This window comes from Schistocerca cancellata, chromosome 8, assembly GCF_023864275.1.
Source record: "Schistocerca cancellata isolate TAMUIC-IGC-003103 chromosome 8, iqSchCanc2.1, whole genome shotgun sequence".
Classification (NCBI taxonomy): Eukaryota; Metazoa; Arthropoda; class Insecta; order Orthoptera; family Acrididae; genus Schistocerca; species Schistocerca cancellata.
Window position 1 is genome coordinate 416,306,078 of NC_064633.1, and position 13,741 is coordinate 416,319,818.

Genomic DNA, 13,741 nt, shown 5'->3' on the forward strand with positions numbered 1-13,741 from the left:
AGTTGGTTATTTCTGTCCGCAGACTCATCAACTTCAATAGAAAACCAACAGAGTTATTGTAAAGGAGGACTACTGCTTGTGTAATTATTTTACACATTGTAGGACTACTGCTTGTGTAATTATTTTACACATTGTATCAGTTTCAAAGCATTATAGTTTGTATTTCCTCCAGTCACACTGAAGTTCAAGAAATCACAGAATGTTATTAAATATTGTTCTATTACTGACGTACTCTAATTAAATTATAGTGATTACAACATGATGATATACAAGCCTAAATGTGACATCTGATGTAGGGCAACAAAAAATTACTTCATTTTCAATCATATCATGACAGTTCTACTAAGCGCGCTTTCGTGCTTCACTACTGCAGTTTTTACCACTACATTTCAGTTATATATAATGTTTTCCAGACCTTATCTTTAGGAATAATATTATAAAACTCATAATTTACCCAGTACAAATTGCATAAAAGTTTATTAGGAACTTTTGGTAACAATAGACACTATGAAGACACCAAAAAATAGTTGCCTTTATCTCCTGTCTAGGATTCGTGTCCCCTGGTTCATAGAATTTTGGTAGCACCCTATCAGCAGCAACACCTATGGACAAAGAATAAAATCATGTTTTAGCAGGACTTTAATGCTTTAATTACTGTAATACCTGCGCAGAAATGTAACATACCTCCTTGTAGTTGTACTTCTGATGTAATATCTCTGTCATTTACCTGATGTCCACTTCCTGAGGTAACCTGGCAATATTCTTCAACAAGACCTCTGTGTAAATGTTCCATCTCCTGAAAAATAGCAGATGCCATCTCAAAATCAGATATGTATTACAGAAATATTTTAAATAAAATATGTAATAGTGTGCCTAATTGCACTAATTTAAACACTTATTTGTGTCTCTGCTATGTGTGTCTCATTTTTGGCCATGGTAAGTAGATTCTGTTATTCTTATTCATTCACACTAATTGTCCCAAAGATAACACAACCACCAAGAATGTAAATAAATCAAGATTTGCATTACAATGTAGATGCATCTGTTACTAATTTATGATATAATTCATCATTAGATAGTCTGTATTCTTTACGATGGGCAACAAGCTGACATCATCCATCTCTGCACAGCAGATTACTATGGATACTCGCACAAAGAGCTTGATCTATTTCAGATCCAAAACATTTACAAGAAGTGTTCAGACAGACATGGATCATTTTACAGCAGAATGAATGGGCTTGGCAACATATTCAGTTTTTTGACATGTACTTGAGAAGCAGAGAATGCAATCCCAAAAATCAAATGGTCTGAAAAGCCTTGTCATCTTGCCCATGCCAATAATGTTATGTCCAAGTTAGGCAAAGTCCTTAAGATGCACAGATCAAATATACATTCAGCTATTTCATATGTACAAATACTCTCTTGACGTTTGTTAACAATTACCTGTGTCTCAGTCAGTAAGGCATTTGTGACATTTCATGCTAGTATAGAAAGGAAATCCTACATTTGTCAAACATGCCACACTATTAAAAAACAATGCAACAAATACAGGCACCATACATGAGAGAGTGGATAAATTACAAAAAATCAAAATCCACACCACTGCTTTCTCTGTCACGGACTGAGTTAAAAAATAGGCTGATTGTGCCAAAAACACACACACCCAATTTCTGTTAGGCTTTCTTATAAACTTTACTGTTTGTTACAATCCTACCAGTACATATTTTAATTTGTTCAATGTCTGCTGTCATGATAATGACTGTAGCAGTACTCTAACATGTATTACAATAGCACTTGGAATGTGAGTTCCTTAAAAGATGCACTGCACTTTCCCAAGAACCCTTTCAACAAATCAAAGTCTTTCACTCAGCTATTGTACTGCAGATTTTGTGTTCATCACATATTAACTAACTTCTCAGTATTATCTCTAAATAATTAATATACTTAAAAAAAGTTCTCAATGACTGTGATGCTTTGTAAATTTGGTATGTTTGGTGTGATTTTATGTATGACCACTGAAAATAACTCTACAGCCAAAACCAGCCAATGGAGGTATAAATAAATATTATTTCCATCAAATGTACAGGCTTGGTAGAAATAATGTAATCCTTCAAAGCTTTTAAGAGTTGCTTCACTTTTGTTATACATTAACCTTGACTAGTTCAATATCCATGAATGTTCTCCTTCTTGAAGAGATATACAGAATACAATGTATGAATCAGTGAATAAAAATAATGGTGTTATTTAGGATAGGGCATAGAGGTACTGGGTCTGCAAACTACTACCCCAGCCATTGTCAGATTTCCAGAGCTTGAAGCCTTTACTTCTCATTCAAATAGCTCCTCAACTGGCCTCAGCCTGAGGGGATGAGTGCACCACACTTCCCCCATTCTAACCCTCCAACCAAGAAAAATTACCTGGCCATAGCGGGAAAAGGACCTGGGCCCTCCGCATTGTAGAACATACATGCTAACTGCTCAGCTACATAGATGGAACACCTTAAACATTGTAATTGATTTTTTTACCTATCTTTGCTTTGTGTGCTATTAGCATTATAACAATTAGTTCCCCATGTACAACATTATTATACATGCAATCAAAGGTCCTGGCCTTATAAAGCAAAATATTAATTGTTAAATTTTTCTTGCTTATCTCTTTCAGGACCCTATTTGTGAGGTAGAACATATCTTTTTTTCTGAAATAAGTCTATACAAAAGCCTAGCTCAAAGGCAGTTAACAATTTTTTATCACTGTCTACGTTCCACTTCTTTGACATTGTCAAAAGATGCTCTAGAAGGACAACTGTCAGTTTGACAATGATGGTGTCAGATTGATTTGGTTTGTATTTTATATCCTATGCAACTCAGTAGTAATCAGAGAAAAGTGGATTCACAGACTGCACCTAATAGTATTCATGTACATATGCTGCATCTTTCTGTAGCATTTTTCCCTTGTCATAATTAGGTCATCATGCTGTGTACTAGAGTTCCAAGTTCATATTTGGATTATTCCAGTGACTGCCGGACTGTCTAAAACCTGAAAGATACAGTTGTGAGTTTTTTGCTGTAAATCTAAGCGAATATAAAAAAGAAAGACTAATGACAAATGGAGGTGGAGTACTCGTAACAACAGACAAGAAACTCAAACTTACCAAGATAGAAATTTACTCTTTAGGCAAGATAAATGAGTACCGTTTTAAATACAAAACTTGCTTTATGCATTTTTTTGAAAATAGGTATTTTTTCTTAACAAATACTGTTAAGCTTCCTCTAAAAGCCTATGCAGCAGGCTTCAGCAAAACTTGCTTTATTCCACACTTTCAGAACAGAGAGGACAACCCATTTTTGGAAAACTTGCCTCATGCATATGTAGGGATATTTTCAAAACTCACTTTACTCTACTTAGTATGCTGAAGCTGTTAGAGCTATTCCTGATATATATTCTCTGAAGGCATTGTAGAAGCTGTCTTTGATATACAACAAATCAGTGTCTGCCAAGGCTCCCTATTCAAGAAGTCTTTTATGCATGACAGGTATGCTTCTATAACCAGACTGTGATGACAAGTGAGCCAAAGAAAGGTACTGATAACATTTCTTAATATACTTGGTGTAAAACAGAATCTGGAAGAGATGCAAATGAAATCACATATACACTACAACATTTTCTCCTACATTATTTGGAAGAGAGGTTTACAGGTATTGGTGAGAGAGGATTGAAACTTGAGCTTTTTCCAGACTGGTGCACCAACCTGAACAAGAATTCTGTAATTCTCTGTATGCTAGCACATTTTATGATGTGTTTTCCAAACTTACCCACTATTTTCCTATTTTCAGACATAGTTCCTTGCTGTCAGATCAGGTATTTGGTACACACAAGAAGAAATATCAGGAGGAACAAGAGGTCATACTACATTGTGACTACAGAAATATTTTAACAAAGTTTGTAAAGATGCTGGTGTTGGGAAAAGACTGGTTTTTCTACGACTTGTAGTGGATTTCTAAGGAAATATTAAAGTCTACCTTGCATTTCAAAATGATGGATGTAAAAGCAATAACCCACAGAGAATGATAAGATTCAATGTACTGTTAAAACGGCATATTTACCTGGATCAGAAGTATGTTGTGAAGTTTGAAGAAGAACATTCCTTTGTTCAAAGCCATGAAAGATGTGATTATTTCCAAGATAAGCCATGTGAGTGCAGAAAAAAAGAAGGATGTAATGAAGCTAATTTGTTTCTTTACAATTCCTAATGACGCAGCAAGTTTCTACAGTGATACAGTCTCTGCAAGTGGTGACGAGTATCAAGATCATGACAGCTCATGGAAAATTTATGAAGATTAAGGGTTCTCTGAAGTTGTGTAGAAGAGAAAAAAGAAATATTATTTCAAAACTTTAATGTACAAAACAGGCATTTAACATTCATGTATCACTGATCTAATTTGAGCACAAAGCGAATTTTGAAAAACAAACCTGTTTTTCTACTCCCAGCAGCTGATAAACTATCAAAAATTTTGTATACATGTAAAGACTATCTTAAATCTTATTCAGAACTGTATGAAATTTGCTACTTGTAAAAAATTTTTCCCTCTCAATTTGTTTCTTAACTAAATAAGTGTTTATTCTGTAAAATTTTATTTTTTGGACAAAGCAAGTTTTGCAAAAACAGTTCTCAATTTGGGCATGACTAAATATCAAAGATGGGCATGAACTTACAACTGGATCATTTTATCACATTTTATCAGCCAACAGACTCATCCCCAACTGTACCTGTAAACTTCAGATAAAATCTCAGCTCGGTAATACAAATGTTGGCAAATAGTACAGCCACCACTGAAAAAGGCTTTATTTATCCAACAATCAATTGACAAATTGCAATTTCATAAGTTTTTTTCAATAGTTGGGAAACAGTACAAGTCTTCTAGAAGGGTAGCACAGGTGATGAACAAACCTATCAACCAGTCTCATTGACATTCATGTGTTGTAGAATCCTGGAACATATCCTGTGATCAGACATAATGAGGTTAATGAGGTATCTTGAACAGAATGGCCTCCTCCAAACCAACCATCATGGGTTCCAGAAACATCAGTCATATAAAACACAATTCATATTTTTCTCACATCACATTTTGAGAGCCAAGGCAATTAGCTGAAGACAGAATTTTTGACCTTCAGTGAGCAGTATTATGCCAACATTTATTAATAAAAGTCCTTTAAAATGGGATATCAAATGAAATTTGTGACTGGATTGAAGATTTTTTGATAAGGAGGATGCAGTCTCTTGCCTTTCATGGAGAGTTATCAACACATGTAGAAGCAAGTTTAGGTGTATATCAAGGAAATTTGTTGGGGCTGCTACTGTTCATTTTGCATATTAAGGTACTGGTAGATAATATTAATTACAAATACCTGGCTGTAATAATTTGTAGGAATGTGAAATGGTACGATCATATAGGCACAATGATGACATAAAATTTTTTTTCTGAATGACAACATTAGGCCATGCTATTGTAAGTTGGATTAAAATATCATTTTATTTCGGATTATCAACTACTGCACAGCTTTGGACATACATCTGTTTCAAAGTAAGTCTTAAATGCATACCAGGTTTAATATAATTGAAATACAAATACAGAAACACCTGTGACTCTTTAGTTAAAAAATAATAAATAATAATAAAACAGAAAGAGGCCGTACATAGTACACGACTATATCCCATCAATGAACATATTTGAGACAGTATCTAAATGTTGGCTTAGTGATAAATTACTTTTAAAAATAGTGGATGGACAATGTACACAACAGAATTAAACACTAGTGGAATCAGAAAGGGGTGCCCTGCTCATATACCTTAACGTGTAGTGCACTAGGTTGAGAGGCAAAGAGGTGAGCCACAGTCAGACAGAATTCACGCAGAGGATTAACAACATTTGGTCTGTTAGACTGGCCAGTATGAATGTGATTTTTCACATTTGTTTAGGCAAATTTTGTGCTTGATCACAATCTCCACCTCATTTAACATGACACACAAAGTCTTGAAATATGATAATAGATGAAACAAAGTCTGCATAATTCACAGGCACATGATGCACACAATTTTCCTATTTTAGATTAAGTGATGACACTGCTGGCAGGAAAGAAATGTAGACACAAAGTTAGAATAAAAAATAAACTTGCCAAATGAAGAAAACAGTGTATCCTAAACAACAGAATAAATACTAGGAAAGAGAGACAATTAAAAAGTGTTAGCCATACTGAGGAAGAACAATTATAAATAAAACATTTTACCACATTATTGCTCTTTAAAACTAAAAACATAGCACCATATGTCTCCTAAAAAGCAGTGACATAATATACCACTTACTAGTGCAAGAGCATAGGAGACTATGTACAGCAATACCCTGCAGGCAGCTGATCGGCTATTTACACCTGAGTTGTATTTCAGACTTATTTGAAAATGGTTACATAGCCTAAACTGTGCAATTGTAGAGAATCTGAAATAAAACGATAGTTTAATCCAAATAATGACAGTGAGTGCAGGAGAATGTTGTCATACAGAAAATTTGTTTTGGTTATGGAACACATCGGAACATAAATATTCATAGGTCAAGCAGGAGACAGACTTTTTTGTCCATTGGTACAATACCAGAAAAATATATAATCTCTCTCCCCCCCATGAACCACGGACCTTGGCGTTGGTGGGGAGGCTTGCGTGCCTCAACGATACAGATAGCCGTACCATAGGTGCAACCACAATGGAGGGGGTATCTGTTGAGAGGCCAGACAAACGTGTGGTTCCTGAAGAGGGGCAGCAGCCTTTTCAGTAGTTGCAGGGGCAATAGTCTGGACGATTGACTGATCTGGCCTTGTAACACTAACCAAAATAGCCTTGTTGTTCTGGTACTGCGAAAGGCTGAAAGCAAGGGGAAACTACAGCCGTAATTTTTCCTGAGGTCATGCAGCTTTACTGTATGATTAAATGATGATAGCGTCCTCTTGGGTAAAATATTCCGGAGGTAAAATAGTCCCCCATTTGGATCTCCGGGCGGGGACTACTCAGGAGGACGTTGTTATCAGTAGAAAGAAAACTGGCGTTCTACGGACCGGAGTGTGGAATGTCAGATCCCTTAATTGGGCAGTTAGGTTAGAAAATTTAAAAAGGGAAATGGATAGGTTAAAGTTAGATATAGTGGGAATTAATGAAGTTCGGTGGCAGGAGGAACAAGACTTGTGGTCAGGTGAATACAGGGTTATAAATATAAAATCAAATAGGAGTAATGCAGGAGTAGGTTTAATAATGAATTAAAAAATAGGAATACGGGTAAGCTACTACAAACAGCATAGTGAACGCATAATTGTGGCCAAGATAGACATGAAGCCCACGCCTACTACAGTAGTACAAGTTTATATGTCAACTAGCTCTGCAGATGATGAAGAAATTGATGAAATGTATGATGAGATAAAAGAAATTATTCAGGTAGTGAAAGGAGACGAAAATTTAATAGTCATTGGTGACTGGAATTCAAGTGTAGGAAAAGGTAGAGAAGGAAAAATAGTAGGTGAATATGGATTGGGGCTAAGAAATGAAAGAGAAAGCCGCCTGGTAGAATTTTGCACAGAGCATAACTTAATCATAGTTAACACTTGGTTTCAGAATCATGAAAGAAGGTTGTATGCATGGAAGAGCCCTAGAGATACTAAAAGGTATCAGATAGATTATATAATGGTAAGACAGAGATTTAGGAACCAGGTTTCAAATTGTAAGACATTTCCAGGGGCAGATGTGGACTCTGACCACAATCTATTGGTTATGAACTGTAGATTAAAACTGAAGAAACTGCAAAAAGGTGGGAATTTAAGGAGATGGGACCTGGATAAACAGACTAAACCAGAGGTTGTACAGAGTTTCAGCGAGAGCATATGAGAACAATTGACAGGAATGGGGGAAAGACATACAGTAGAAGAAGAATGGGTAGCTTTGAGGGATGAAATAGTGAGGACAGCAGAGGATCAAAGAGGTAAAAAGACGAGCGCTAGAAGAAATCCTTGGGTAACAGAAGAAATATTGAATTTAATTGATGAAAGGAGAAAATATAAAAATGCAGTAAATGAAGCAGGCAAAAAGGAATACAAACGTCTCAAAAATGAGATCGACAGGAAGTGCAAAATGGCTAAGCAGGGATGGCTAAAGGACAAATGTAAGGATGTAGAGGCTTATCTCACTAGGGGTAAGGTAGATACTGCCTACAGGAAAATTAAAGAGACCTTTGGAGAAAAGAAAACCACTTGTATGAATATCAAGAGCTCAGATGGAAACCCCGTTCTAAGCAAAGAAGGGAAAGCAGAAAGGTGGAAGGAGTATAGGAGTATATAGAGGGTCGATACAAGGGCGATGTACTTCAGGACAATATTATGGAAATGGAAGAGGATGTAGATGAGGATGAAATGGGAGATATGATACTGCGTGAGGAGTTTGACAGAGCACTGAAAGACCTGAGGCAAAACAAGGCTCCTGGAGTAGATAGCATTCCATTAGAACTACTGACAGCCTTGGGAGAACCAGTCCTGACAAAACTCTACCATCTGGTGAGCAAGATGTATGAGACAGGCGAAATTCCCTCAGACTTCAAGAAGAATGTAATAATTCCAATCCCAAAGAAAGCAGGTGTTGACAGATGTGAAAATTACCGAACTGTCAGTTTAATAAGTCACAGCTGCAAAATGTTAATGCGAATTCTTTACAGATGAATGGAAAAACTGGTAGAAGCTGACCTCGGGGAACATCAGTTTGGATTCCGTAGAAATATTTGAACACGTGAGGCAATACTGACCCTACTACTTATCTTAGAAGGAAGATTAAGGAAAGGCAAACCTATGTTTCTAGCTTTTGTAGACTCCGAGAAAGCTTTTGACAATGTTGATTGGAATACTTTCTTTCAAATTCTGAAGGTGGCAGGGGTAAAATACAGGGAGCGAAAGGCTATTTACAATTTGTACAGAAACCAGATGGCAGTTATAAGAGTCGAGGGGTATGAAAGGGAAGCAGTGGTTGGGAAGGGAGTGAGACAGGGTTGTAGCCTCTCCCCGATGTTATTCAATCTGTATATTGAGCAAGCAATAAAGGAAACAAAAGAAAAGTTTGGAGTAGGTATTAAAATCCATGGAGAAGAAACAAAAACTTTGAGGTTCACCGATGACATTGTAATTCTGTCAGAGACAGCAAAGGACTTGGAAGAGCAGTTGAACGGAATGGACAGTGTTTTGAAAGGAGGGTATAAGATGAACATCGACAAAAGCAAAGCAAGGATAATGGAATGTAGTCGAATTAAGTTGGGTGATGCTGAGGAAATTAGATTAGGAAATGAAACAGTTAAAGTAGTAAAGGAGTTTTGCTATTTGGGGAGCAAAATAACTGACGATGGTCGAAGTAGAGAGGATATAAAATGTAGACTGGCAATGGCAAGGAAAGCGTTTCTGAAGAAGAGAAATTTGTTAACATTGAGTGTAGATTTAAGTGTCAGGAAGTCGTTTCTGAAAGTATTTGTATGGAGTGTAGCCACATATGGAAGTGAAACGTGGACAATAAATAGTTTAGACAAGAAGAGAATAGAAGCTTTCGAAATGTGGTGCTACAGAAGAATGCTGAAGATTAGATGGGTAAATCATATAACTAATGAGAAGGTATGGAATAGAATTGGGGAGAAGAGGAGCTTGTGGCACAACTTGACTAGAAGAAGGGAGCGGTTGGTAGGACATGTTCTGAGATATCGAGGGATCACCAATTTAGTATTGGAGGGCAGCGTGGAGGGTAAAAATCGTAGAGGGAGACCAAGAGATGAATACACTAAACAGATTCAGAAGGATGTAGGCTACAGTAGGTACTGGGAGATGAAGAAGCTTGCACAGAATAGAGTAGCATGGAGAGCTGCATCAAACCAGTCTCAGGACTGAAGACCACAACAACATAATCTCTCTAAAATGGAGATTGTTTACAGAACACTTTTAGACCCATCCTACAACACTGTTATAGAATGTAGTACACATATCAAATATGGTTAACTGTGTATTTAAAATAGGACAGCATAAACTGTCACAGATTTGTTCGACCCACGAGGTAGCATCACAGAAGTGCTCAAAAACCTGTATTGAAGGACTCATTATGATAGATATCAATTATCCCCTAAAAACCTACTTACAAATGCTAACAACTTCCATCTGGTCTGTTATGAAAATTAATTACATATTAAAGTTATTTTCACAACTGTGCAATCCTCAAGCAGTAGCTGTGTTAATATACAACTGCTAAAATACCAGTTCAGTTTTAGGGTCATATTCTGTTCTCATGAAATTGTTGTAAAATACAAATTATTTTTAAAATGCATAAGAAAACAGAATTACTCATCATCTATGTAAAATCATACAACACTACAATAAAAACAAACAAAGTAACAAGAAGCATTAATTTGCTCAATTTATTAGAAATTAATGACTTACTGTTCAAAGTCCTATCAAATTAATGTTGATTCCGCACTCTTATTTATGACTATGCTTGCACAAGTTGCAGCATTTGACAACTACAGCTCTGCGAAAATACTGGGTACTGTTAACCATAATATCATAAATGTTTGAGCATAAATCAACATTTACAAGCAAACTCCACAAGCTGCCCTACCATGCATGACGCAGGATACCTTGTACGACTGCTAGATATTCTCTTTCCTGTTCCACTTGCAAATGGATAAAGGGAAAAATGATTGTCTATATGTTTCAGTATGAGCCCTGATTTCTCTTATCATGTCTTCGCGGACCTTATGCAAGATGTATGTTTATGGCTGTAGGATAGTTCTGCAGTCTGTCACAAACATCTGTTCACTTAAGTTTCTCAATACTGTTTTAGGAAAAAAATGTCTTCTACCTTTGAGTTCATGAAGCATTTCAGTAATACTTGTGTGTTGGTCGAATCTACTGGTAACAAATCTGACAGCAAACCTCTTAATTGTTTCAGAGTCTTCCTTTAACCCATGCTGGTAGAGATCCCAAACACTTGATCAGTTTTCATGAATGGGTTACACAAGGGTTCTGTATGTGGTCACCTGTAGAAATGAAAATAGTAGAGGAATAAACCAAAGAGTGACAGAAGAGGATGGAAGGACAAGAAAACAGCAGTGGAAATGGGAACCTTGCAGCAGGAAGACAACCACTGAAAGTTCAGCCAAGTATACAGAATTATGAGGCTGAAGTTGTGTTGGAGGAGCAGTCCTCAACTAGACTGTTTAAGATGATATGCTATTAGCTAGTGTAAGGGCAGGGGTAGTAAAGAATCCATATGATGTGAACTGGTAGTTGGCTATACCATCAATCCCATAAAACTTCAATTTATGTAGGGGGATATTGTGAGTCACACAGTCAAATGCCTTGAATAGGTCGCAGAAAATGTCATCTGGTGCTATATCATTACTTAACACTTGTAAAATTTTGTGAGTGAACGTGTAAATGGCATTGATAGTAGAACAACTCTTCCAAGATACAAACTGTGAAATGCTGAAGATATTGTGAGATACTCCTCTAGAATACATCTTCTCAAAAATTTTGGAAAATTATATCAGCACTTGAAACATGTTAGTAGTTATTGACATATTTCCTATCAGCTTTCTTATGGGGGAGTCTGACATTGGCATATTTCAGTCTCTCTGGAAAAATGCCTTGAGTTAGTGATGAATTACATATTTCAGATAAGACTGGGCTTATTACATGGGAACAAATTTTTAGTACTCTATTGGAAACACCAGATTAGCTTTCATTTTTGAGAGAATGTATAATTTTCTTAATTTCAGAAGGAGAAGTTGGTGATACATTCATATGACTGAATTTTATGAAAGTTATATTTTCAACATACTGCTGTGATTTTGCTCTTGAACTGTTTGTTCCTTTGCTTTCTACCATATTTAAGAAATGATTATTAAATATATTTGCTACCCGTTACTCATCACTTATAGCCCTTACATTCATTTCAATAGTGAAGTTCTCCTGTTCTGTGGCTGGTTGTCCTGTCTCTCATTCCACAACATTTCATTTAGCCTTTTGAGAATTACTGGTCAGAGTTACGGATTTCTGACATAATGTGCATGTTCCTTGATTTTCAGTACCTTTTATTGGCAATTTTGAGTAGTTTTTGTAGTGTGCAACTACTGCAGGATCCCTGCTTGTTCTGCCAACAGATACATTTCCCTTTTCCTTCCACAAGGTATTTTAATCCCTCTAGTGGTCCAAGGTTTTTAACATGGCTGTTTATGTCCTTTCTGATTAGCTTTTGTGGAAAACTATTTTCAAATAACGATAAGAATTTATCATGGAGTAGATTAAATTTTATGTTAGCAATGGTTCATAAATTTCATCCCAGGACATCGCTTGCAAAATATTCTTAAAAGCATTTGCCATTGAGTCATTAATTATTCGAACCGATTTCCACTGAGGAGTATCCATCCTGTAAGGCTCTGTTATTTACCATATCCTAAATAACAGTGTATCATGATCAGTGAGAGTGTTTGTTACTGTTAAACAGTTATTTCCTTGCTTTGAGCAAAGAAAACAATATCAATTAGGGTCCTGCTGATTTTATCTACCTATGCTGGAAAGTTAAGTAATGAGATAAAATCATATGATCCAAATAAAGTTTCCAGATCATTTTTCCTTTCAGAATCCCTTAGAAAATCAACACTCACCACAGGATATTAACTGCTATCTGGTTTCTGACAGATAGCATAGTAAGGGATCCAGATTCCTCATAACCAGTTAAAAATTTCCTACTGGGAATCTACAAACAGTTATAACTTAAAATGAACTAAATTTCAGTATCAATTCGAAAGCACGCTCTATGTGCTGATCACTACAAAATCTGTTACTCTTAATGTTTCTGAACTTGTGTTCTGTCTTAATATATGGAACAACTCTTTTACCAGTATTAGTTCTACGTAAGGAAGCTGCTGGAGTGTAATCTATTACATTACATGTAATTTATCTAACCCTGGTGCTCAGATTTATTTTTTTCATTGGATCTGTAGACAACATACATTGTAGGATCAAGCCAAATTTGTATCACAAGTATTAAAGTGGTAGAATATGCTTAATAACTAGCATTTAGCAGATTATTACTGTATACATCAATATTCTAGTACCATATCATACATTTTAATTACAGTTTGCTTACATCATCTATGTATGTATACATACATATTTCTACGTAATTAGAGAGTTTTTCTACGTATTTTGTGGTTTTGTAAGACACATTGTATTTAGTACAAACTATTACATTGCAATTCATCTTACTTTAGTATGCATCTTGCATCTCAAACTCATCTACTTCTACTTTTGTGCATACTATTATGATGGATATTTTGCATTATTCTGCTATGCACATGAAATCATTTACAGTATAGTAACAGTTTTCTATCAAAAATGTTTTGAGAGACTTTTTGAAAATATTTTTGTTGTTTATCTCCCTCAAGTATGAAGGAAGGTTTTCAAGGGCTTTTGGGCCTGCGTAGGATGGCTTTGTTTTAAAATTCATGGTGTTATGTCTGGGTTCATGGAAGAAGTTCTGCTTCCTAGTGTCATGGCTGTGCTGGGGTATGGTACCTTGAGTAACAGATACATATTTGAATTTTGTTCAGCACAAGAGTTCATGTAGGTAAATGCTTGACAGTGTTAGTATTTTGAGTGTTTGAATGCTGACCGACATGATTCT

The 13,741-nt window shown here is 36.0% G+C and overlaps 1 protein-coding gene across 1 annotated transcript in view; it reads right to left on the minus strand.

Moving 5' to 3' along the window:
* Positions 1-450: 450 nt before the first annotated feature.
* LOC126095603 (uncharacterized) overlaps positions 451-13,741 on the minus strand; it is a 167,277-nt gene continuing 153,986 nt past the window's right edge. Inside the window, exons 7-8 of the mRNA XM_049910373.1 lie at positions 685-796; positions 451-602 (exon numbers count right to left, since the gene is read on the minus strand). Of these exons, the coding sequence (XP_049766330.1) occupies positions 451-602; positions 685-796 (264 nt within the window). The remainder of the gene's footprint in view (positions 603-684; positions 797-13,741) is intronic.